The 26,747-nt window shown below is 45.6% G+C and overlaps 2 protein-coding genes and 1 long non-coding RNA gene across 3 annotated transcripts in view; 1 reads left to right on the top strand and 2 right to left on the bottom strand.

Moving 5' to 3' along the window:
• Positions 1-468: 468 nt before the first annotated feature.
• LOC112486815 (uncharacterized) lies at positions 469-1,643 on the bottom strand. Its single transcript, XR_003049300.1, has 3 exons — positions 1,405-1,643; positions 1,080-1,288; positions 469-707 (listed from the first exon to the last, which is right to left on the bottom strand). It is a non-coding gene; the product is annotated as an uncharacterized LOC112486815 (long non-coding RNA).
• A 608-nt stretch (positions 1,644-2,251) lies between these two features.
• Positions 2,252-5,847, top strand: LOC107988374 (cadherin-6-like). Its single transcript, XM_017031494.2, has 2 exons — positions 2,252-2,437; positions 3,795-5,847. Exons 1-2 carry the CDS (start codon positions 2,284-2,286, stop codon positions 4,286-4,288), a joined length of 648 nt encoding a protein of 215 aa, XP_016886983.1. The 5' UTR covers positions 2,252-2,283; the 3' UTR covers positions 4,289-5,847.
• drosha (drosha ribonuclease III) overlaps positions 2,325-26,747 on the bottom strand; it is a 62,179-nt gene continuing 37,756 nt past the window's right edge. Inside the window, exons 24-34 of the mRNA XM_008308323.3 lie at positions 24,414-24,458; positions 21,950-22,107; positions 18,943-19,048; positions 17,693-17,834; positions 17,265-17,347; positions 15,340-15,443; positions 13,606-13,698; positions 12,593-12,639; positions 7,963-8,809; positions 5,854-6,038; positions 2,325-2,461 (exon numbers count right to left, since the gene is read on the bottom strand). Coding sequence (XP_008306545.1) covers positions 8,679-8,809; positions 12,593-12,639; positions 13,606-13,698; positions 15,340-15,443; positions 17,265-17,347; positions 17,693-17,834; positions 18,943-19,048; positions 21,950-22,107; positions 24,414-24,458 — 909 coding nt within the window. The 3' untranslated portion in view covers positions 2,325-2,461; positions 5,854-6,038; positions 7,963-8,678. The remainder of the gene's footprint in view (positions 2,462-5,853; positions 6,039-7,962; positions 8,810-12,592; positions 12,640-13,605; positions 13,699-15,339; positions 15,444-17,264; positions 17,348-17,692; positions 17,835-18,942; positions 19,049-21,949; positions 22,108-24,413; positions 24,459-26,747) is intronic.

Here is a 26,747-nt window from a genome sequence, read left to right as displayed (position 1 = left end):
TTCCTGCTTCTTCATTAATCAAACTGAAGGACCACTGAGCAGAAAAAAAAACACTTCACTGCTGGCTAACCTGTTAGCGCTGCGCTAAATATAGACTGAAAATGCATTAGCCCTAAAAAGGCTATAATTTAAACAAAAACAACAGACCATGTTATTGTAAAAAAAAAAGCTAAAGAACTGATGGAGGAACAGTCAGAGGTCGGGTTCAGACCTCAGCAGAAATATGACTGAAAAGTTTAAAAAAAAAAAACACATTAAACGTTCCCTAAACTTTCTGATGTCAAACAGGAAAAGAACATTTAAAGTTAGCTAACAACGCTACAGCACAGTTAGCTTAACATTAGTAATTTAGCAACAATAGATAAAGAAACTCCTCCGGAGTAAAAACAAGAAAAACATGTAATACATTGGTGAAGAACTGAAGATGAGAACGAAGCTAAAAGTTAGCCTAAAAATATTTAAATCAACGCCAAAAAAACGTACCTGAAACTTTCCCAGCTCGTCTTCAACCACACTAACACCCAAAACTCTGTGTGTGTGTGCAGATACTCCATCGACCGTCGTACCGACATGGACCGCGTCTTTAACATCCACGCAGGAAACGGCTCCTTGTTCATCCTCAAAGACCTGGACCGAGAGGAGAACTCCTGGCACAACATCAGCGTCACCGCCACGGAGTTCAGTGAGTGAAGAGTCAAACCGACAACCTACGACAGGAAACAGACTGTGGTTAGACACAGATGCTAAGGTTTAGAGCTGCAGCTAACCTTTATCTTCCAACAAAGGAGATGCTAACTTTCAGTTATCTTCTTCCACCAACCAGTCGGTGACCGTAACATGTTGAACTTTGAAACTTTTAGCTGACATCATTGCAGTTTTGGCTAACCGTTAGCTGTTTTTGACAGACAACCCTCAGCAGATCAGCCGTGTTCCTGTTTACATCAAGGTTCTAGACGTCAACGACAACGCTCCAACCTTCGCCACCGACTACGAGACGTTTGTGTGCGAGAACACGAAGGCCAATCACGTGAGTTTGACGAGGCTGGGCCTCAGAGAATCAGGAAGTCCATGTCATTTACCTGGAGTTCTAGTGGTTGCTCATCAGTGCTGCGGTTCTCTTCCCAGAGGATCCAAACCATCAGCGCCACAGACCCCGACGAGCCGCTGGGAGGACATCGGTTCTTCTTCAGCCTGGCACAGGAGGCTGCTGGGAAGGCCAACTTCTCTGTCCGTGATAACAAAGGTACCACCTCCAGATCCAGATCCAGATCCAGGTCTCAGAGCTGACCTTAAATCAGAGTTCTGTTCATTCAGTTTGTCTTTTTTTTTTTGTAGACAACACGGCCTGGATCCTGACACGCAGGAACAGCTACAGCAGTCTGCAGAAGAGCGTGTACCACGTACCTGTGGTCATCTCCGACGGAGAGTTCCCCATGCAGAGCAGCACCAACACACTGACCGTCCAGGTCTGCACCTGCGACCGGGACGGGAACATGAAGCTGTGCAACGCCGAGGCGCTGACGGCGAGGGCGGGGCTGAGCACGGGAGCCCTGGTGGCCATCTTACTGTGTGTCGTCATCTTACTCAGTGAGTGGACTACCCAGAATGCATCTGCAGTTGAGAAAAAAAAATGTTGTTTAAACATCAAAACTGTGTCTCTGAGTTATCATAAAACAAGGAGAATTGAACCAGAGCTTAATCTAATCCTAATCTAATGTAATCCACTGTGATATAATCTACATCACCTTCATCGTGTTAATGCAGATTTAACAACAAGACACTGAAGCAAAACCCATAGAGAATATCAATAATTTCAACTCACCAAGTCGAACTAAAAAAGGTAAATCATACAAATTAATTTGTAAAGATTAATCAGACTGAAACTGACAGTGGAGCTCCTGACCTGGACCAACAGCTGCTGCTGTCCCTGTGACGTTGGATTAATAAAGTTCTATCTGTTGTAGCTCTGCAATTAATACATATCTGATTTCAGTCAAAGTGGCAGAAAATTCCAAAACCCAGTTTGGAATTTTCACTAAACTCAGCACTGACCTGGTACTAACTTTAAAACATCGGTCTCCTGGAAATAAGATTTCAGTTTTATAAACAGCAGCAGCAGCAGCAGCAGCAGCAGCAGCAGCAGCAGCAGAGCGCCCCCTCTCAGGTGTTAGAGAGACACTTGTGTACTTCACTCTAATGATCCTGACGCGCAGGAACAGCTACAGCAGTCTGCAGAAGAGCGTGTACCACGTACCTGTGGTCATCTCCGACGGAGAGTTCCCCATGCAGAGCAGCACCAACACACTGACCGTCCAGGTCTGCACCTGCGACCGGGACGGGAACATGAAGCTGTGCAACGCCGAGGCGCTGACGGCGAGGGCGGGGCTGAGCACGGGAGCCCTGGTGGCCATCTTACTGTGTGTCGTCATCTTACTCAGTGAGTGGACTACCCAGAATGCATCTGCAGTTGAGAAAAAAAAATGTTGTTTAAACATCAAAACTGTGTCTGTGAGTTATCATAAAACAAGGAGAATTGAACCAGATCTTAATCTAACCCTAATCTAATCCTAATCTAATGTAATCCAGCTTAATCTAATCCTAATCTAATGTAATCCACTGTGATATAATCTACATCACCTTCATCGTGTTAATGCAGATTTAACAACAAGACACTGAAGCAAAACCCATAGAGAATATCAATAATTTCAACTCACCAAGTCGAACTAAAAAAGGTAAATCATACAAATTAATTTGTAAAGATTAATCAGACTGAAACTGACAGTGGAGCTCCTGACCTGGACCAACAGCTGCTGCTGTCCCTGTGACGTTGGATTAATAAAGTTCTATCTGTTGTAGCTCTGCAATTAATACATATCTGATTTCAGTCAAAGTGGCAGAAAATTCCAAAACCCAGTTTGGAATTTTCACCAAACTCAGCACTGACCTGGTACTAACTTTAAAACATCGGTCTCCTGGAAATAACATTTCAGGTTTATAAACAGCAGCAGCAGCAGCAGCAGCAGCAGCAGGCGGAGACAGCGCACGAAGAGCGAGCACCGGTGTTAAAGAGACACTTGTGTACTTCACTCTAATCTGATTCACGGCCTCCTGTGGGCGGATGATTCTGACAGTGGCCGCTGTCGACACCATAATTAAATCTAAGCAGCAAAGATCTGCAGTGAGGGGAGGGGGAGGGGGGGCACTCTACAGTTTTAACTGCAAAACAACAAAGACCAACCATCAAAGGCAGACTGGTGACAGTCACCATCAGAGTCCAGCCTCTGGTCCTGACCCGACACAGAACGCTGGGTTCTGGTTCATCAACAGTAATGAGTTCAGCTCAGCATTAGCTCAAAAAGGTTCTACAACAACAGAACGGTTCCCAGTGGGAACCCGAGGCGCTCCGTGTGCAGCCGTACAGCTGCTGATGTCATTTCTCAGATTTGATTTGTCACAGGTTTACACCGATCCCCGTCTCCCAGGCGGCGAGGACGGAGAGTCCGTCCTCAGAGCGGTGGGATCAGCTTCTCTCCAGGGTCTTTATCCCACACTTCAGTTTGGAGTAAACACTTTTTCTATCCCTTAAGAAGCCGTGGCAGCGAGGACAGAAAAACACGACAGCCCTCCTTGAAGTGTCTGAGTCACTTCTACAAAGTCAGACAAAGTCCTTGAATATCCCTGACTGTCCCTGCGACGTCAGCGCCCCCCTCTGGAGCGGTGCGGCCTCCGACACCAGGACATGTCAACAAACGCTGTTGTTCTCACGCCCTCCTCTTGTCTTTCTGTCCCTGCAGTGATCGTGGTTCTGTTCGCGGCCCTGAAGAGACAGAGGAAGAAGGAGCCTCTCATCATGTCCAAAGAGGACGTCAGAGACAACGTGGTCAGCTACAACGACGAGGGCGGCGGAGAGGAGGACACGCAGGCCTTTGACATCGGAACGCTCAGGAACCCGGAGGCCGTTGAGCAGCGTAGGGACATTGTCCCGGAGGCCTTTTACCCTCCGCTGAGACGAACTGTCAATCCTCCCACCAAGGACAACAACGGGGACGTGAGGGACTTCATCAACCACAGGCTCCAGGACAACGACAGCGACCCGACGGCACCACCTTACGACTCGCTGGCCACCTACGCTTACGAAGGGAACGGTTCGGTGGCAGAGTCGCTGAGCTCGCTGGAGTCCGTCACCACCGAAGGAGACCAGGACTACAACTACCTGAGCGAGTGGGGGCCGCGGTTTAAGAAACTGGCGGACATGTACGGCGCAGACGACAGCGACAGGGATTCTTAACCAGACCCTGGTCTTTGAAACTTTCCGCTGACACCGGTGCATGTTCGGCGAGGACGACGACACACGGACAGAGGAACCGTTGGTTCCCGTGCTCTTCTGCCCCGCCATCATCTCCCGGTCAGCCCTCCTCCGGTGACCAATCGTAGGCTTCGTGTGTCCAGTCAGTGTTAGTTGCGTTTTTTTTTTTTGCCGGGACACAGTGAATAAAAAAAAACAAAAAAACGACTTTCCGTCCAGACTTTTCGTGTGTGCGTTCGTGCGGGATGTACATGAGGTCTGATATATATATATATATCTAAACCCGCATTATTTTTTTGGCAATTTTTCAGCGCTGCCTGTGATGGATGCGGTCAACGAGCGTTTTGTAAGGCAACAAATACACCCATGTATTTTTCAGTGTTTCTGGAACAACATGCTGCATCATGGGAATTTTATCTCAGCCTGTGTTTCTATGTCAACATTGTTCCATTTGATGTACAGTTTTTGTTTGTTTTTCTCCCCCCTCCTGCCCACCCACCCCCACCCCCACCAGACATTTGGTCCACAGTCAACGTGGGCCACGATCTACGGCCTCTCTGACCACCAGATCCAATCAAATCTAGCCAATTAGCCGAGAGCAGAATGATGTGCCTTGGTTCAGATTTTAAATTCAAAGTTTTCGATGGGGGGAGAGGGGGCGTCGGGGGGGTGTACAGTTACTTTCCCTCCATTTCTGGCACTTTGTGTTCCAAGCCGACAAACCAAGAGAAGCAGAACAACAACATTCTGAACACCTGCTGAAACCATCGCACCAGATCACCAGTTGGAACAGTCATCAGTGTCCTAGCATGTACAATTAGAATTCCGCCCCCTGCTGTTTATAAGTGGCTAACATTCTCCAGTGGGCCTCTTTTTTGTGGTCATGGAAAAAACACCCACAATCCCCTGGGGTTTCCATCACTTCAGTGTGTTTGATTCTAAGTCACCATTTCCTGCGCGGCCGCTGGAAAAACCAAATATTCTCTGTCTGAATGTCGTTAAATCATGAAGAAGCAGAGTTTGTCAGAAGGAAAAGACTGGTGTGAAAAGACGGGTTCTGTCTTTGGACGTCTGAGACTGAACAGCGCCACCCAGCTTGAAACTGCAGCATCAAATTAGATTAAAAAATTATTATATTTTTTTGAAAATTCATCGTTAACTTTCATCAGGGAATTTTATTTTCCTGGTTTTGTCAGCTTTAGCTGGTTAGCTTTAGCTCGTTAGCTTTAGCTCGTTAGCCTTAGCTCTTCTCTAAGAGAACGGCTTTTTGACTTTGTGTGAAATTTACTTCTCACACTAAGAAATAGCGCCCCCTTCTACACAAAAACAAATCTGATGAATGTTATTGTTTCATAGACTCTACAAAATATGGTGAGAAAATAGAAATGTATCTGATGGGGGCGCTAGAGGAAAAAAACAAGTCAATACAAATGGAGGTAAAACCTGAGTCTGTGACAGTGGACCAGACTTTCAGGACCACAAAGACTAAACATCCAGAACTTCACACCAGTGTTCTCCAGTCTGACCTGCTCAACAGCACCCCCTACCTGTTCTGTGTGTAGCTGCTCCCAGTTCTCACTCTTTACTCGTCTGATTTCCTCCGGGACCAACGGCCTTCTCCATAAAGATGCGTCTCGGCAGTCATGTGACCTTTGAGCGGTGTGGAATAACTTTCCTGGACCTGGAGGTGTGTCCCAACCTCGGCTCGCAGAGAGAAGGTCAGCGCATTAGCCTGCAACAGGAGGACACACACACACACACACACACACACACGACCAGAACCACTTTATCTTCAACATGATTTATGCCTGAGCTTCAACCCTGCACATTCTCTTCTCTACAGAAATGTTTCACCCTGAGATTTTCTTTTCTTATAAAAACATCTGCGTCCTCACGACCTTCAGATGACCAGAGCAGAAGAAAACCCCGAACCATCGGACGTTCTCTGCACTGAAGGAACCATTAATTTGTGGTTAGGGTTGAATTCAGATTATGATCCAATTCAGAACCAAATGGGTTGAAATCACCACAAACGATCTACCTCTACGAAAGAACTACGTCTGGAGGTCCAACCTCAGAGGGACCGGCCCACGCTGAGCTATGAGTGGGGGGTCTTTGTGGCCCACATGTGGTATACAGAATGTAACGCCCTACGTGGGCTGGACAGGTGTGTCTTTTTGGACTCAGCACTGGTTAAGACGATGCTAAAATTTGGAAAGATTTGGAGCCATGTGACTGAAAATTAACAATTATTTACTGTAAATAAAGGTTCGTTTTTTTCGCCCTCGTCCAATGACTGCTGGGACTGACTCTAGGTAACCAAGCTAACCCTAACCACTACTAACTTCTACCTGGTAGAAGGTGAAAGAACTAGTCCCTGAAGTCTGGGGTTTCACCTCAAAGACGAGGCGTTCTGGTTCTGTTTAAGTCAAACGTTTTGAGGAAAAACATCTAGTGTGCAGCCCACATATCACCCGATGTGGGCTGCACCTCTGTAGGAAGATGCAGGGTTGAAGCTGAACACGTCTGGACACATGGTCTGTACCTTGTCATTTCTGGTCCTGTGGGTGGAGCCTGAGGTTGTTTCACAGCGCCACCTTCCCCGGGGTTTTCTTTTTTTTTTTTTTTTTTTTTTTTCACGACCCTCGTGGTCCAGATGCAGTAGCTCTGTGGTTGTTGATGTGTAGACGCTCGGCCTGGGCCGCCGTATGTGGTGTTGGTGAACAATGTGATGAACAGTTTCTATTATGGAGTTTTGTGGACGTAGACAAACTCGTTTTCTCAGAGGTCGTGGTAGTGCAACACAGGGGCCGCCAATCCGATCGGGCCGCTCGTCAACCTGCTTTGTAACATGTGATATTTTGTACTGAATATTTATATGACAATTAAATATCTTTAAAGTCAACGTCTCTGTCGTCTCTTTACACGTGTTTCTGTAATTAAACTTCATTTGCGCTAAAATAGTTGTGGTATTTCAGTCGAAGGTACGAGGTAATAATAATATCGACAGATTCTTGCCAATACGCAGCCCTAATATGTAGCTGCCAGTGGGGGCAGTAGAGTGCAGCCCACTACTGCTCCTCATTATTATGACTATTATTCTAACTATTTGTTATTCAGTCCCTGGTACTGTTCCCTGCGCTGGAGTTGGTTCCTGCTCTATCTCCTGGATCTCATCATTAACAGCCGCTCACTCTGATTGGCTGTTACTGAAACACTGGCTGTTTGAATCCAGAGGCGACTGATCTGAGCAAAATGATAATTAGCCAATCTATAATTACGATCTGAGCACCAGCCAATGGGAGTCCGAGGAAGACTGAGTGACATTTTGGATAATTACAGGACGAGCGGCGAGACGTGAGACGAACGGTGACATCATCGGAGACGGAATATCGTTCTGTGAAGACGGATTTCAACAAGGACCAGGATTTGGTTTTATATTTATTTACAATCTTACGTTGATTTTTATTTAACGTTTCACACTCGGATTAAGTTGATATTTATTTAACGTTTCACACTCGGATTAAAACATCATTTCTGCAGGTTTGTTTTGGCAACGCGACAGAAACACGCTGAGGTTGTGGGTTTGAAGATTTTAAAGGTCCAATTCGTAGAATTTACCAACAAGAAACCAACCATCAGGTGGCAGCACTTACCGGGTCCGGGCGTCTACTTGGACTGGGTTCACCTGCCACCCAGGTGCCGGATGACTAGAACTAAGCCCACCTGGCAGCGGGGTCAGTGCTGCACCTTGTTGACCTTTGGGGTCAGTGCTGGGTCATGTGGCCACACCTGTGGTAAACACAGCTAAAATCCAAAGATTTGAAAACTTTTCAAATTTCTGACAAGGTTTTTCAACAACACTGGTCCATCACCCCAGAGATCAAAGGTCGAAGCAGCGGGAGTTTTTAAAAATGAGCCAGTTGTCAATTCCTGACTTTTAACTTTAAACTTTCATGGAGTTATTGAATGGTGTTCAAAACTTTTCAAGGCCTAAATCCTACAAACCGGTTCTTCAAAGTTTGACCTGAAGAATGATGGACCTGAAGACATTAGCAAAGAAGAAGAACGATAAAAAAGGAACTATTTCTAAGAGTTTTAACTTAACATTCAAAGTCAAACTTCCGTTTCCTCTCACTTTGTCTGAGCCATGAACACAGACTTGTGGTTTTTAAAAGTCCTGGATGTGGATCAGGAAGGTCCAACAAAGAACCTCCTCTGGTTCTAAACAAGAAACTGCAGTGTCACCTGTGTTCTCCTCAGGTTCTCGTGGAACTTTGGGAACGTACTGTCCACACCTCCGTTCTGGATGTCAATCATTTCCTGACAGACCCGTCCTCCCGATTGGACAACGGGGCTTCCGTTGCTGCCGTCACTTCCGACATTCCTCCGCCTCGTCGCTCCCGATCTCCTGCCGCTCCCGCTCCCGTCTCATCTCTTTCAGCTCCTGCCGATATTTCCGCTCGATGAAGCGCTTCTGATGAGCCATCTGTGGGAAGTTATCTGAGGACGAGGGTGGACAAAGACAAGGAGACGGAGGATGAGGACATGGAGACAGAGGTCAGAGTTCAAGACCGCTCTCATATCAGTGTGTTTCTGAATAAACAAACTGGTGAAATCATCACCAACTGCTGGTTAAGAGTTGACTTCAGTTTGAACACAAACCAAGTCCACACTCCGACCGTGAACCTTCATCACAGCAGCTGAAGAATTTTCTGCCACGGGGCAAACAAAAGACTGAAGGCAGCGAATAAAAACCCCTGAATACTGTACTTTTCTCTGCCTCCTTCCACCCAACGCCCTCATCCTGAGATTAAGAGGTTTAGAAAAGAATGAAGCTCCCCTGCAGCAAGCAGCTCCTGAAGGAGGAACCGTCTCTATTCAACACAAACCTCATTGTTTGAGAAACAGGCTTTAGAGAGAGAGAGAGAGAGAGAGAGGGAGAGGGAGAGAGAAGGCTAGACTTTAGACAGAAGCACGAGTCTCTGTGAAATTAATCAGATGTTTACATGGAGAGAAAATCTGCAGAATTTAAAGTTTACACCCAGAGATAAACACAGCAACAAAGGTTAAAAGTTAGTTTGTAAATATTTACCCTGTTCCTCAGGATTAGCATAAAAATGTTACTGTGTAGTGTCTGCGTAAACTAGCTAAACGTTAGCATAAAATACAGTAGTTCAGATAAGTAGGTTTTCAGTGTTATGTATGAGTGTATGGAGAAACAGCTGCGTAGCTAGAACTGCACTAAATGTTAGCCTAGCATCAAACACCACAAACACAGAAAAGAAGCTAAAGTTTGTGTAGGAGAAGCTGAAACTACAGACCTGTTAAAGACTGAAGCATCAACAGTAAAAGTTCTCTGAAGCACGGCAGCTAAAAGTTAGCAGAGCAGCTTGAGGAGTGAGTTTGAGGAGCAGCTGGAGACTTTGAACAAGAGCAGAACTATCAGCAACGATGAAGGAGAAATACTTAAGCCCTTTCCATGTATATTTGATGCTCCCTGAGACTGAACAGTACCGTGTTCCTGCAGCCTGAGGGCCTGAAGACAAACACTGCAGCGCAGCTTCCTGCCTCCTCCTGCCTCCTCCTGCCTCCTCCTCCTTCTCTGCTCTGGTCGATAGCTCCTTCTGTACCTGGCTGCTCTCAGCTTCATTTGTTTGCACTCATGTTTCTCCAGGTCTGAGCCTTGGTTAACATTTAATTTTGCTCTGACAGAAACAGGCAGGAGACTGTCAAAACTGTGGAGCCATCAAATAATAAAAGTGTGAATGAGGTTCTGCAGAGAGCGAGCAGCGAGCGTGGGGCCGTGGGCTCCTGTAATGAGCTGTGAGCTGTCTGACTGAACACTGCTGCGTCTCAGCTCCAGCGCAGACATCCACCGCTCTGTCAGCCGAGGAGAAATATCCTCGGCTGCACAAACGGAAAAGTTTCCGTGCGATTTCAAAGCGATCCTGGCGGTGGAGGAGGAGCGGGCCTTAAATAAAACATGGAAATGAATCCTGACAAGATCAGCAAGGAAGACGTTGGATTCCAGGAGTGGGGACGGTTTTAGAACCAGAGAGGAGACGGTGGACAAGATAATCAACGGGTGTCTCGAGTCCCGGATTAGTCCGCTCTTTGGACAAATGAGAACAGACCGTCTGTTAAAACAACAATCCACGAGTGTTGGTCAAAACAGTTAAAAACCTAATAAAAATTTAATTAAATTCAACAGTTTTTTTATTGTTAAAAACTAATTAACACCTGCTGGTGCACAGAGAACGCACCATGTGTGGTCGGGCAGATGCTACGTACTAGCTCACTGCTAATATATGCTAATTCAACGTACACTCAATTTCCACTGAAAAACCCTAAGGCCCTAGGCTACATGCTAATGCATCACTAACTGCCTGAAGATAATGACGTGCTAACCTAACATGCTAACATGCTAATGTGCTAAAGGTCCTAATGGTGTTTCTTCATTTCTAAGATCCAGTAGAAAATCAGAGACAGTCTAGAAGTTTCTTCAGTGAAAAAGAAGAAGAAAAGACTGAGAAGGAGGAGGAAGAGGAGGAGGAAGAGGGGAAGAAAAAGAAAATGTTTCTACAGGGAGACTAGGTTTTAAATGAAATGACCTTTTACCACATCATTGTTAATCTAGTCACAGCAAAACCACAATTTATGAGGGGGGGGTCAAAAGGGGGGGAACATCCATTTAGCAGCGAGGAGCATCTATCAATCACAGTGACAGAAGAGTTGGGTGAGAGAAGAGGAGCTGCAGGAGGAGCGTTGTCCTCTGGAGACGCAGACAGAGATGGTGTGCAGTGACCTCCGACCTCTGACGGAGACTCCAACATCAGCCCAACACTAATGTTCCACCACAACAGCATCCATCACCACGGCCTCAACACTTCCTTTATCAGGCAAATGAAATCAAAGAGCGACCTTCGTGACCCCCCCTCGCCCCCCCGACGCGCCGCCGGTCCGCTCGCACAAAGACATTTGTGTTCGCTCCGACTAATTAGCCCAGAAATGGGAAGAAGTGAGCGTCTGATTAATGTGTTGGTCAGAGGGTGAAACATCCAAACATTCCTCCGCAGAGCCGACCTATTCATGCACTCACTGTGAAATTACATCTGCAATCAGTGCCTGTTCAAGTCTACACCGCGTTAACTCCGCTCTCACATCCGACTGTTGCCCAGAGATGTCTTCACAGACAGGAAGTACAACTCTGTCCACTGTCCTGTGCCAAAGTCCATAGAAAAAAACAACAACTTTCACATCTCTGTAAACAGAACTGATTCAGTCTCTTCATCACTTATTCAAACTGTTTTGTGACTTGGGCTATAAATGTTATTAATGTGTCTAGGTGACTGGAACTGACCACACGAGGCAGCAGTGGGCCATTGTCCCTGTGAGCTAAAATGATGGATTTTCTCTATGGACTTTGTTGGTGGAAATTTTATTTTATTTTTTTCTGTAGTTGTAAAATGTTGTTGGAAAGAGTAAGACATATAAAGAGTCAATCTTTGTGAATTTCATGTTCAAAAGTCCATAGAGAAAACTGCCATTTTAGGCTGTCAGTGACACAGAAGCTTCTGATTGGCTGCTGCCTCGTGTGGTTAACTTGTGTCGGTGATCTGCCTCTAACTGATCACGTCATAAACTCAAGTCAGAAAATAACACATTTAAATTATTAAAAGAGCCTTCAGTGGGTGAAGAGCCTTCAGTGTGACGTGATGTAAAATCAACCACTTTCTCTGTGGAGTTTGGTTTTGGAGTTCAACTCTCCAGGTCGTCGCTGGAGGAGTCTGGATCTTAATGGAGGTTATTTAATGAGTAATCTGTTGAAGTGGCTCAGATCTGTTCAAACTCCAGACCCCTGCAGGCGGCCATGTTTCCAGCCTGTCAGGTTCCTGGCACACTGACACCGCCTGACCAGGACTGACCAGCGGTGGCGCTCTGCTTTCCTGCTCCACCACAGCCCACCTCCCACGGTCCCTCGGGGCGGACGGACCTGGTGGGGGCGCTCAGCCTGTGCCTGTGTGTGTGTGTGTGTGTGGGCCTCCTGCCTGAGCTCTGGGCAAACACTTCAAACGACCTAATGTCCTGTGAGCCGCGGCCAAACGGCTGCTGCGGCCGCCGCCCGCTGCCAGCCTTCGCCGCACACTGTACACGCCAGGGCTAATGTTCAACACACAGGCTCGGGGTGTTGGAGTGTGAACGTGTGAGAAAATGTGTGTGTGTGTTTACTGCACAGAAGAAGACAGGTGTGTGTTTAAAAAAAAAACAACAAAACCAACTCACATTTCTCGAGTGCATCCATGGCTGCTCCCATCTCTGCCTGCTGGATGCTAGATTAGAAATATTTGTAAAATAAAAAAAGAGAGAGAGAGAGAGAATAACGAAAGGTTAGAATAATCAAATTGTCCTTTTCCCCCTGAACGTCAGTGAATAAAACCTGAGTGAAGCCTAATATTAAGAGGATTATCATCAGAGCCGTTCGTTCTCGCTGTGACAAAAAAAAAAACCTCTTTTCTACAGAACAATGGCAGGAAAATCTGTTCACACATTTCTGAAGGTAAAAATATTCCCAGCTCTGTTGACAGTCACTGTTCCCTGGTGTGTGTGTGTGTGTGTGTCAGTAAAGCAGTCCTGTTTCTTCTTCAGTCTTTTTAGGAGACTGTAAACTTAAGGCGACAAACATTTTATTATTCAAGCGTTATCCGTTAAAGGGACGGTTCCATTTCTGCGTGAGTGTTTGGAGGAACATCAAACAGAAGACAAAAAGAAAAACTGCAGTAGCAGGTACTCGTGTTCAGAGTACTTGTTCGTACTTGTTCCTGTGAACATCAGTGAGGTTTCTACCATCGACACTGACCAGGACTAGAGAAGACGGTGTTAGCAGGGTTAGCTTAGCTTCACTTTGGTAGGACTGATCCTTAAAATAAGACGAGCTAATGCTGCTAACGTAACAATGTAAACAAAGTCTTAGACACAGTTTCACATCTTCACCTCCGTCTGCTTCTTCTTCTTCTTCATCATCATCTTCGTCGTCGTCTTCTTCACAAAGTGATATTTCCATAACCTAATTTACGTCAGATCAATAATGAATCGATCCGTTTTCATTCTACATAATGTGTCTCTTGATAGAACCGGGCCAACAAGAGCTTAATTGCCATAATAAACACCATCAATAAAACGCCGCCATTATTCTCCAGCCCATTAGTGGGGCACTAAAAAAAGAGCCAGGGACAGAGAGCGAGCGTGTGTGTGTGTGTCAGTGTGTGTGTGTCTTGGACTGTACCATCATTACTCACCTTGGGCCTTTACCACAGCCAATTCTCTCTCCTTTGAAATACACAGCCACGGTGTAGGTGCGAGCGTGTGAGGGTCCAACCGTCTGCAGGGTCCTGGACATTCACAGAGACATGATCAATACAAATAAAAGCTCTTCTGCTGTTTGGACCTGGGGGGAGGTGGGGTCTTGGTTTACTTTGTACAGATCCAGTTCAATCATTAAATATAATAATTGTTCATCAATATTTAGAGGTTACCTAAACTAGTGCAGCTGAATTAATGACTAGACACACACAGTTCCTGGTACTGTCTCCAGTTCCTGGTACTGTCTCCAGTTCCTGGTACTGTCTCCAGTTCCTGCAGTCTGAGCTCCTCAGAATTGAATTATTCAAATCAAAACCATAACTGACAGCCATCACTTTGGTCCAGATTCCCGTCCAAACAGGATCCAGACCAAACTCCGACGATGTTTGAAATGTTAACATTAGCATAAACATCTCCGTCTCGCGCTGGGAGTCGCTGTAAATTATTCACAGACAATTTACTTATTTCAGGAGTGCTGTCAATTTTTAATGCACTGTGGTCACTTATGACGGGTCCATCAATAATTCAGCCTCCACTCTCACTTACAAATGAAGTAGCACGTAGCATGTTAGCAACAAACAAGACTCCTGAGCTGGAGGGTTACAGACAAACCCCAGCAGGAAGGCGGAAAAGACAGAGTCAGGTTGAATTATAACACCGATGAAGTGAGAGAGGGCGACCAAGAGGAACCAGGGAGGTGTGTGTGGAGTCCTGGTACGACCAGCCGCCGCCGCCTCCTCACACCTTGATGTTCATTTTTTTATTTCAACCAATGAAAGTTTGTGTCGATTTGTAACCGATTCACGATGCGTCGTTACTTCACTAATGAAGTGTTTAAAAGAGATTCTCCAAATTATACTTCAAGAACCTAAAGACACTGAAGCTAAAAGAGTTGGTTTAAACAAACTCTGATCAGGTGGAGTAAACTTAAAAAGAAGTTTCATTTAGAAAAACACCTCAAACGACGTTAGACTTTGATATAAAATAGTGTAACACGTTGGTGCAGATGATTTTTGGGTGAAACTTCAAAAATTTAAGGTGAGAAAACGTACAGCAGTGCAGAGACGCAGCAGTTCTTCAGACTGACGGACAAAACAATAAACAGAGGAGAACCAGCAGGAGGCGCTGATGGAAATAAGAATCCAATGTTTTCAGTTTAACACGAAAAAAAGAGAATCCTCTCCTTCGTCTGTGTTCTCTCTGTTTGTCCAGGACAAACACGCCTCGGCTGAACAACATCTGACCTCTGACCTTTGGGGCCAACATGGAGGATGTTTGTTTATTTACAAGGAGCTTTAGTGAAGATGAAGAAAAACAGACGGAAAAGGCGTCAGTAAATAATCCTCGTCTCTTCTGTTTACACCGAGCCTCGTCTGGAGCCGCACAGACGTTTACTGCAGGTACCGCAAATACTGCAGGTACTGCAGGTACCACAAATACTGCAGGTACCACAAATACTGCAGGTACTGAATATCCTAATAAAATGTAAATCTCTTAAAACTCTTTGACCTCTTTGTGAGGAGTCAAAAAAAAACATTTTCAGAAACCAAAGGGAAACAGGAAGTTGAGTTTCTTCTCTGAACAGATGAATTCTCAGGAACTATTTTTTGAATGTTTCAGTTTCTGAGAAGAGTGTGTGTGTGTGTGTGTGTGTGTACTGTGATACCTACTTGTACAGTGGGATGTCAGGCTCCTTGCCCTCGGTTCTGAGGGTCAAACAGCACTGCTGCAGCTGAGACTTTGGGTCGTTCCAGTCCTGGTTCAGAATAAACTCCTGGAAATAGAAACAAACACACACAAACACACACACACACACACACACACACACACAAACGTCAGTCGGTTTATTTTTTTATTAAAAAGAAAACAGAGATATAACCAAATCCTCTGCAGCTCCAGACTTCGCTCCTGCTTTTATTTCATTCCTGACATTTCTTTCCCTCCACCACTCGCTCATTTCCTCTGCGGCTTCATGCCGACCACAAATCACCGGCTACTTAAAGACAAAAAGCCAATCCCAGCGCAGGAATAAAGAGCGTCTGGGAGTCTCCCAGGTGAGCGGCGCTGATACATTTCTCTGATCCTACAGGGACTTCTAAAAGCTCTTCCATTACCAGGGAGGCAGCCTCCTCATAAAAACGCACAACTGTCTGCTTCTATTAATTTTCCACAAAGAGCGTTTCCACTTCTGTGGCTCGCACTCTCCTCGACTTGTGCTTTACGGCTGACTGCGGCTCCTAAAACCTCCCGCTTTACTTCCTCTCATTTCCTTTTTCCTCTTCCCCACTCTTCCTCTCTCTGGGGACGCGTCGCTGCCGCAGACGAGTTTGGCTGTTTTGAAAAGAGCTAACGGTGAAGCAGAGATTCACCACCAGTCATTACTGCAGCACAGATAAACTTTAAACCAGAGGTCAGCGACCTTTTCCTGCTCCTCAGACCGGTTCATGTCCATGAATCATGTTCATGTCAACGTTCTGAAGGACCAAAATTAAACTCAGTCTAATAACGAACAGCACAAAGCACCGCTGGGATTCTCTGCTAAATGTAATAAAAAAACACCAATATTGATACGACATCAGGAAACAAAATATCATAAAAATGTCTATGACTTTTTCACCACTAGGATCATCCACGTCACTAATGACTTTAATACTTCAGAGAAAATCCAAGTGAAAGTTTTAATAAAAGCTCGATGTAAATGAGTTAGAACATCAGCAGGTGTAACTAAATGACAGCTAAACTTTTAGCTCCAGATGTTCTGAAAATAAACACAATGTATTTTCACACCAACAACCACCGACAAATCGTCTACACGGTGTGAAAAATGTTAGCACTGTTGAAACTAAGAGTTATCCAAAATATTTCAAACATGGCTAAAAATTAGCAAAACATTTAGGATGAAAGAAAGTTATTCACAATTTGGCAAAAAAAAAAAAAGGAAAATGAGGGAAGATTAAAAATATTTTGACTCAATTTTACAGGCGTAAGAAGTCCATTTGAGTCTGAGTGTGTATTCACACACACACACTGTTTCCCAAGGAGCAGGCCTCAGAGCTCGACTCCTTCTCCCAGGAGAACCTCAGCAAGACAGCAATTAGTCTGCTGTTCTCACACACACACACACACATACACATACATACAGTGTGTGTGTGTGTGTAGGTGGGAGTTGACAGGGGTGCAGCTACAGAAGAAGACATGACTTTAAAGTGTCGTCTCTGATGCTGATCTAAAAATCTGTTCACATTAAGACAAGACAGGGGTCACATGACAGGGGTCACATGACCCACAGCTAAAGATCAAGTTCCCAAAATAAACAAAATCACAATTTGGATTTTACTTAAACAAATTAGAAAAGTATCAGAAAACCAGAGCTGTGGCTCCTGTTAGAACTCCTTCCTAAAAATACTCCTCCTCCTCTTCCTCCTCTTCCTCCTTTCACCAGTTTCCAGTCAGAATTGATCCCAGTCCCAAAAATACTCCCCGTCAGCCGCTCACACAGAGTGGGTGGAGGTGAGAACACCACCCACTCTGTGACTCCCATTGACAAAGACTGAAATAGCCGACGGCGGGAGGTCCACCGTGTCTCTGGACTCACCTTCAACCGAGGGAAGAAGCAGACGTTCATGAAGGTGTGCACGTACTCCAGGTCCTTATCGATGTACAGAGCTGCGATGAACGCTGCACAACAGAAAACAGAGACTCAAATGAACAAAGTCGGTTCACGTTCCACATCAGAACTGGAACAAACAACACTGTGGTCAAACAATATTCAAGATTCAATGAAGAAAATTTGGATTGTATGACAAAACAAAAGTTAAAGTGACCGTCGGTACTGAAGTGAAATTTAACGTCAGTCCATCCATGTGGATTCATTATTTTATATTTTATTTCTCAGTCAACTGAGAATTCATCAAATAAACCTGAGTGTTGTATTAAACTGTGACTGTTCTGGTTCTGTTCTGTTCTGGTTCTGGTTCTGTACTGTTCTGGTTCTGGTTCTGTACTGTTCTGGTTCTGACGTACACTCCAGCAGGTCGGCCAGGGTCTTGGTCCTCAGAGCCACCGGTCGTTTGGTTTTGTCGTTGGTGATGGCGAACTCCTGCATCCCCAGCTCCTCGGCTACTTTGGCCTGTGTTCTGTTGTTGACCAGGGAGCTGCGGAGAAGCTGCAGACAAACACCAGGGGTCACTAATGTGCTCAACAACAGTATCTCTATTTTTTTTTTATTTACAAAAAAATACAAATAAGAATCTACTTCAGAATTCATTCAGGAGTTTCATTTTCCACTGGGTCAGTGAAGGCAGCACGGGCTTTACTCTGATTGGTTATTTTTCCAGATCATGACACACAAAAATGTTTCTTTTTTTAAAAGCACTTCAAAGGACAGAGAGTTCTACTGTGATGTTAATGTTTCAGTCGTTCTGTTAAATATTAGATTGTGACTTTAAGCTGAGCCAATCACGCGTTAGGACAGAACCGCACTGAGGTCTGTGAAAGGACAAACACACAAACACACACACACACACGAGTTGAATTGAAGATTTTTCTCTTTTCTTTAAATCCATTTCAGATGTTCGGCGTCTTGACTCTGGGGCTTTGGCAGCACTGAAGCTTTCAGCCGCTCCACAAACGCTGATGGAAGCTTTTATAGGAGAACATCAAGGCTTCATGTGTGAGGAACATCCAGGAGCGAGCGTCTAAACGACACAGGCTCTTATTCACTTTAACACCAGTTCAATCACACAGCCTGGAGTGGTCGCAGCGCTCCACGTCCATTAGAGGAAAAAAAAGGAAAAGGAAGGGGTGGAGGGTGGTGGTGGTGGTGGGGGTCCTGGGGTGGGGGTTTGACGCCGTCAGAAACACAGACATCGTTTGTGTGATCCTCGTCTTTTGTGCCCAAACACAACTTTAGTTTTCACCTGACAGCTCCAGGAAAGAAAGTGCTGACAAAAAAAAAAGTGTAACTAAGAAACAGAGATGAACAACGGACGACGTCGATCAGAGAAGGGGGGGGGCGCGCGCTGTGAAGGAGTGGTTCACTGCAGGTGGGCAGTTAGAAGAGGGGGATCAAACCAAAGTAATGTGGTCTGTAAAAGTGGGTCAGACCCACACATCTGGCCCAGAATCATATATTTATAAATTCAGAGAAGTTCAAACTTCAACAGACTTAAATGTCACAGGTGATGAAAACACTTCAACAGTGATTTTCCTGACAAAGAAAAGTCTTTTTGAGGGAGTGCGGGGGGGTCAGTGTCAGTGTCAGTCAGACTTACTGTTAAATGTCCTTCATGATGGTCAGGGAAGTGGATGAAGAGATACTCCGTGGCCACCAGCTGCATGATGGAGTCTCCCAGGAACTCCATCCTCTGGTTGTGGCCCCTGGAGGAGAGAGAGGAGATAAAAGGGCGAGAGAGTAAGGAAATGAACGTCACTCCTCCAACCTTCATCCACACAGAAGCTCCGTGTTCTCTAATTTACACCGTCTGGCCTCTGGGAGCAGCAGCAGCGCTGACAGATGCCACGACCAATCAGGGATGGTTATTTATGAGAACATACTTAGAACACAGCAGTAAAACAGCACGTTTCCAGGGAACGTCGGAGAAGAACACCTGACAGACTCCAGAACCGTCCCTGGATCTAACCAGTGGTGAAGGTCTATTTTCAGGAATCCTGGCACCAACTCCTGTAAACACTGCTGTTACTTTATAATTTTATACCCGGTCTACGCCGCCTACAGGTGGGGCGGGGGCACGGGGCTGGTGTATTTATATTCCCTGACACGCCCAGAACCGATGTGGGTTCAAACTCCTACAGCGAGCTAATGAAGGAGCTCAGGCTGGAGTCTGAAGGAGGAGGACAAGGAGGTGAGAGAGAGGGGGAGGGTGAAGGGAAGGAACTTGGCCAGAGGTTTGCTGATTTTCTTTTCTTTTTAAAGTTCCAACCTTATATTTAAATCCACTCCAGGTTTATGGAGTTTTTACTGCCGTGAATGTATGAAACAAACAAACAAACAAAAACTGAACTCCAGCTGAGAGTCAACCTGTTGTTCTCTATAACAGAAATAAATCTGTTGTTCTACTACGACAGCTCCACCTAGAGGCCGTGAGCCTCCATTGGCCCTCCCTGTCTGTCCTCTACTTGTGCATCAACTGACTGAAGGTCAAACATTCTTCATCTTCATCTTCTGCTGGACCTGGATGTTTGACCCCCCCCCCACCTTTCCCCATCACTGCGCGGTGACCTTTGTCAGCGTGACCTTTGGTCCTCGTGGGTGACTTGGTTTTGTCCAGGTCAACGTGCCTGTAGCTTCTAATGAGCTGGTGAACATAGACGAGCCGAGGACATGGATTTCCAGTCAGGTTGAAGAACGTGGAGCAGAGCTGAGGTTGAACAGCAGAGCTGCAGCTAACCACCACTGACATTATCTGTTCATCAGCCAATAAAAAAACAGCAATTATAGGAAAAAAAGAATATCTAGAAATGAACTGTTAAAAAAACTAAAACGTGCCTCATCCATTTAGCAGCTTATTTAACAGATATTTAATTATCAGCTGTTTAATTAACAGATATTTAATTATCAGATATTTATCAGGTTAAACCAGAAGTTGCCCAGAAACAAACGTAACTCGAGTGTTGAACAGTGAACAGTGAGACTCTTCCTGTTTGTCTCCGTCTGACGTTCCAGGACCTAAACTTTCCTTCTACTGATCGAACACAGTGTTGACATTCAAGAAATGGATCAGCGTGTGCACAACACACACACACCCCCACACAGACACACACACAGGCCGGTGTCCTTGTGGCAAAACTAAGCAAGCAATTACAGAGAGCAGGCTGCCAATAAGATATCAGAGGTGAGCTGCCACAGCTAATTTACTATAGCTGTCAGAGCTGCTGAGGCTGCTGCGGCTGCTGCTACAGAGGGGAGCAGCTCTGCTGAGGCTGCTGTTACTGCTACTGCTGCTGCTGTTACTGCTGCTGCATCAGAAAACACCTCCAACTGCAGAGCAGCCGCTCATTAGTGGAAACTGTTTTATACAAAAACAAGCAACATTTTCCAAGCAGCCATTTTCAGTGAGCCGTGGTGAAGACCGGACGGCAACGGAATGTTTGGAACAGCGTTCCTCTCTCTGTCTCTGTCTCTATCTCTCTCTCTGTCTGTTCTGATCGATTTCTAAAGCCCTCTCTGTAGAAAGTTTGTAACTTTAGTGCGTATCGAACAAATGTCAGTGCAGCAGCTGAGAGGTAAAAAATATTTACAATATCACAGCCTGCGCTCTGACGCTTCATTAAAGAAGAAAAAAACAAAAAAACAAGCAACAACCAAACAAACACAACACACTCTACTGCAAACACAACCGCCTCAGATTAAAGACAGGGTAGGTGAGTTCCTTAAAGCACCGGCACAAACACCAACCTTTAACCTACGGGTAGGCTCACAGTGTAGATATCTAGTTTTCTCTGTGATGTTTTCATTAACTTTTGATGATGGGATTTGACTCAGTTCTGACAAAAAAAAGTACCAGTGAATTTGGTCACAGTTTAACGGGAGATAATTTTGTTAAAAAAGAAAATTGTGATAAAAGCCTAGTGCGAAGAAAAAAAAAATCAGGTGTTTCTTCTTTGCTCTGTTGTTTTTAGTTTATTTCTGTCTGTTTTGACTCATTTTGTCATCAGTGAAACTTTAGGTTTTTTTATTTTAAGCTATTTTACTTTAATTTTCCAATGTTTTACAACTGAAACATGAAGACAATTAAAACAAAAACACGATTAATTGAATTGTTAAAAACCTCCAGAGAAAGAGCTGAAAATGCTGTCACTTTAAAGCCGAATACTTTTTTTTTTTTTTAAAGTCTTCTTAGAAGAAGAATATTTGAAACATTCCTCTCTGTGAAACAAGCCAATGAATCAAATCTCCATTTCCCATGAGGCCCTGGGGTGGTGACCTCACAGGTACAGAGATGGAAAGCGGAGGCTCCACTGGGATTCTGACTGTCTCAGATCTGGAAGTCTGGGTTTAGACGCACGGATCAGAAAATATATAAATATTAAAAAATGTACTTTACACTCAGGTAATTTAAACATGACACTGAGGTCACTTCCTGTCACATGCTTTGGTGACTGCATAGAGACGAGGAGAAGGAAGAGGCTGGAACTGTTTAAAAAGAACACAGGATAAATCAATGACCTTTTTCTAGTTTATAAAACCTTCCTGGACCCGGTGTCTCTAACTGAGCGCTGCGTTTGACAGACTGTACCCTGAGGTGGCGCTGTACTCACAGTGTGAGGTGGTTGAAGCCCACGGTCCTCAGAGTGAACGCTCGGGCCAGAAGACGGACGTGTGTGAAGAGGACGCCGATGGACTTCTCAAAGTCGGTGAGTTTCTGGAGGACGGGCGACGTCTCGATGAGCTGACGGTCCGTCTGAGGCTCCTGGACCTGGAAAACAAGTCTGGTTTTAGTCTCAGTCTCCATGGTACTAACTCAGGGAACTAGTCCCTGTACCTAAGAAACTTAGAACTGAACCTCATTGATGGAAAGTACTGGTACTTTTAGGACACAGTCCAAGGTTCAGCTTCTCATTGAAGTTGTTTGATCTTCAATGGCATCAATGTAAAGTATTTTGTTTGTTTTATTTTACACCAGCAGCTGCATCACATCGTATAAAAAAACTCCAGAGAATTTAAGGATGTATTTTTTAAGGATGTATTTTCCAAGGATGTATTTTCCAGCGGTGGAATGTAAAACAACAGAGGAGCCGGTTCACGTTCTGCCTTGAACATCAGAGAGCCGTTGATGGACCTGGAGAGTGCGGTTCTGCAGGAACGTTCCGCTCGTGTCGACACTCATTAAGCTGAAAAAATATGGTCATGAAAGTTTGTTGAATCAAGAGATATCGTTACGGGTGCATTAATTAGGCAGCTCCAAACATCTAATTGGTCTCTGCGTGCTCCAACTGCGAGATTGACCAGGACGCAATTTTTTTTCTTCTTCTTTTCCCACAGAGAAATAGAGAGCAGTGAACGGCAGCTCTGTGTGGACATGTGAAGATTTGATTAAAATGCTGCTTTTAAGATGTCATCTGTGAAGGAAACGCCTTGTGGAGTGTGTGTGGGGGGAGGATGGTCACTGCATTCCTTCATGTCCAACATCCACTCTGTGGTTTTCATTTAGAGATGACAAGTACACAGTTCTTTCAGTTTCCCTCCTTTCACTCCTCGTGTCAAGATGAGATGTATTTTTAAATGTTACGTTTTAATTGGAGCGCTGCCGGGAAAGTCAAGGTTCCATCTTCCAAAGAGAAACATTCCGCTTCTCCTGGTTTTCTTCCCTTTTTCCCCAGATCCGTTAATTAACGAAAGGCGTTTAAATGTCACGCATCACAACTAACGACTTCTGACGAGTTCAGCCCTGGCGGGCGTGAGCCGTCCTTCAGGGGGGAGACGGCTGGCAGCCAGGCTTCAAACGAGGAGAGGAGAGTGGGAAAAAATTAAAATCATCAGCAGAGGTTGTGTGTGAGGAGCGGGGGGGCAGGGTGGGGGGTGGGGGGCAACTTTGAAATCAGCTTCAAAGATTCACTTTCTGTCCAGTCAGGAATCAGAATCAGAGGCGAGGTCTTCGAGTTCTGAAGAAGAGATTTGACACGTGGATAAATTTACTAATAAACTACAGCCTAAAATGATGTTCTGATGATGGGGGGTGTGGGGGGGTTCACCTCCTCACTCTCAAGGAGGGGTTGAAGTATTTGTGTAGATCAAAAACCGGTCTTTGGAGAGCGAACGAGACGACGTCTCCTTTTAATTCAGATTTTTCTTTGTTGTCAACCTGAGAAAACGACGGTGTTTTTTTTATCAGAGCTGAGGAGAAGATGAGTCTGGAGCAGATCTTCACTGACATGATGCTGTGTCTGTTCCTGAAGCATCTCATCATCATCATCAACAACAACAACAACAACAGTTAGATGTGGTCATGTGACCAGTCAGGCCACTGATGACTGACAATCGTACCATCTCAGCTCCACCTCCCACTGTTTGGACCTCACTGAACCACTAGTGTTTTTCTTCTTGGATGAGCAGAAGGAAAACTGAACCCACCCCAACTGTACTGACAAACACTGGGTTGGGGGGTCGGGGGTTGAGGGGGGGTCTCCTCAGCACCAATCCATAATTGAAATAATAGAGGAGATGTTTTCTCCTCCTGCTGTGAATCTCCTTAAATTGAATCATCTCGACCCAAAAGGTCAAGATGTGATCAAGTTAACAGGAGCTCGGAACAATTTAAAAGCCATTATCCACTCTGGGGGAGAGGAGGACCCCGGTGGGAGTCGCAGGCTCTGATGAGGCTAATCACCACTTATGTAGCGACGCCGTGGAGGTCGTCGTCGTCAGGCAGCAGAGCAGCTGAGGGGTCTGACCTCCAGCAGCAGCCTGACTACAGCGCCCACTACTGGACGTGTCGACTGTGTTAGTGAGCTTCAGGACTGGACCAGAAGAAGGTGCCGGAGAACCCAGGGCGGTTCACCCTCCCCGCCCCCCCCAGTAATCCTGTTACAGCATCTGTGATCTCTTCTTCTAGAGCTGTGTTTCAAACAAACACCGGTGATGTGTTCAGGGTCTGTCGGACAAAGGAGGAGTGTGACGGCTACGAAGCTACAAGTCAGGCTGAGGCAGAGAGTAAACACTCCAGCTGCTGGGGGTGGGGGGGGGGCAAAATAAACATCAACAATGAAACACATCTGCACTGACCTGCAGGGGGTGTGGTGGGTAGTTGAGCCAGACTTCCCGCAGGCCCTGTAGAGAGAGAGAGAAGAAGACAGAGCAGAAGGAGGTGAGTGGAGGAGTCAGGAGGAAACGTCTCTGACATCACAGTCAACAGTCGACCTCAGTGGCTGCTCTGAAGGACTCGGTACCAGAAACTGACTCACTACGACCCAGAACTACAAACCCAGGACCCGGTCCTTCAACCTCTCTGTGCCTTGTTACAGTCCTCCTCCCAGAGCTTCATCCACCACCTCCTTGGCGTCGCGGTGCCTTCGAGGCAGCGTTGAGCTCCAGATCCAACAGACGTGGATTTTCACCAGCAACAGTTTGGATTGACTGTTCACCAACCCCTTCAGGAGATCCTCAGCAGCTGAACTCACCCTCTGGCCCTGACTTTCTCTCCCCGCTCTCACACCGCAAAAAAAAATCTATTGTAAGTTTTTGTGTGTTTGTTTTTCCCTCGTCATCGACCGCCTGCCGCTGCTGAGCAACGGACAGAAACGAGAGCAAACGACAGTAACTGTCCCAACAATTAAAACCAGACAACGCCCTGCAGAGTCTTCTGCTCCCGTGTTCATAAACATCACCAATTACAGCAGGTCAGAAAATTCATGTCAGTTACTTTAACAAAAAAAAAAAAATCCCCTGAGACTCGGTTACTCTTCAGCTCCCAGAGAACAGCAGAAACTTCTGAACATTAGGACAAAAATATGATTTTTTTTTTATTCTGCCGCAGCTACAGGAGAAAAAAAAAGAAGAAAAGAAACAAATAAAAAACAATGTGAGTGTGATGATGAGGTGTTGATGGCTCTGAGTGGAGGACACAGTGACTCTGAGAGCTCACAGGGGCCATCAGGGGGCGCCGGAGGAGAACAGTCAAATAACAGCAAATGAGTCAGCATCTCATTTTCAGAGCAGCGGTCTGGATGTGGACCACACACAGGGGAGCCATGAAGGGGGGGTTGGGGGGGTGATGGGGGTAGAGTGGGGGGGGCGGTAGAATCTGAGCTCTGAGATGTGGAGCAGACTCTGAAGACACACACACACGCATGCACACACACAAACAAATATAAGGAGAGTCAACATGTCTCCTCACCACTGGTCTGGTTCACCAGAAACACTGTACCACACAGCCTGTAGGTGGCAGTAATGCAACATAGGTTCATGGATGGATGGAGCACGACAGCGGCGCTAACGTTCCTGTTAGACTGGCTCAGGTTTGTTTTTATATTTTAATCCTTCTAGAAGATATTCCGTGGTGTAAGCGTGTAAATATAACATGACCTACACGTGCAACAAGACGGTATCGTGGTATTGATTGTGTAACATCTAAATCAATGTGCACACGGACAAGGTCAGTCAATACTTTTAGCACTGGTTCAAATCAACTGACAGCCAACGGGAGTGAACGGACACAAACAGACCAACAGTTCTACTAAATGTTCTGGTTTTTTCTTCTTCTGTTTCACATCAGTGTCACATCTGAAGAGCAGGTGACCAGAGCTTCAAGGATACTAGTCTTTAAAGACTGAACCCAGCCTATCTGAGAGTGGGGGGGGGGAGGGAGAGGACCACCCAGCTGACAGCCCATCGCCTTCAGGAGCTGTTGAAAAATTCATGGAAGTGGTCGATACTTTTCAACAAATGCTTCCTTTTGGCTGCCAGCGTCTCCTCCGTCTGACACCAGCGCTGAGAAGTTCATCACAGGTAACAGGAGAACCAGGAGAAGAACCAGGAGGAGAACCAGGAGAAGAACCAGGAGAAGAACCAGGAGAAGAACCAGGAGAAGAACCGACATGTGAACACGACGCAGGTCGTTGGCTGTGGAAGTCGACGTGACTTCGAGAAAAAGTCGATAACAACGGTCGGTCGGTCGATCAACCAAAGTCAAACATTAGCAATGACAAACGTAGAACAGCGACAGCTAAATGTTAGCAAAACATTAACTTGATTTGAAAGTTCATTCACTGCTCGACCAGAAAAGTTGAGATTTGACCAAACTCTGAATCAACAAAGTACTGCTGCCAGTGACGTGACCAATTAGACACACACACACACACACGGGTGAGACTATAATGGCCCTCCTCCTCTGACTGTTCTCTGTGGCTGTCGAGCTGCCAATCAATCCATCACACAGTGTTGTGCAGCAGTGGACGAATCGATGGAGCCGACGATCGATGCCAACATCAAAGCAGCTCAACACAGCCATCTGTCCACGGACAGTTTGTCCCAGTGTGAGAAAAAAAAAAAAAAAACTCTGATTCTGTGGCCACTGATCTGAACTGAACACTTCTGATATTCTAACACTTGTTATATATA

Source organism: Cynoglossus semilaevis, chromosome 3 (genome assembly GCF_000523025.1).
Source record: "Cynoglossus semilaevis isolate Cse_v1.0 chromosome 3, Cse_v1.0, whole genome shotgun sequence".
Classification (NCBI taxonomy): domain Eukaryota; kingdom Metazoa; phylum Chordata; class Actinopteri; order Pleuronectiformes; family Cynoglossidae; genus Cynoglossus; species Cynoglossus semilaevis.
The sequence above is the reverse complement of the archived record's forward strand: the minus strand, read 5'-3'. Positions and strand labels throughout refer to the sequence as shown.

Excerpts from the sequence above, each read along its gene's own strand:
- LOC107988374 (XM_017031494.2), top strand. The coding sequence starts at position 2,284 with ATGCAGAGCAGCACCAACACACTGACCGTCCAGGTCTGCACCTGCGAC. Across the intron at positions 2,438-3,794 it reads GTGTGTCGTCATCTTACTCA|TGATCGTGGTTCTGTTCGCG; the intron begins GTGAGTGGACTA and ends CTGTCCCTGCAG.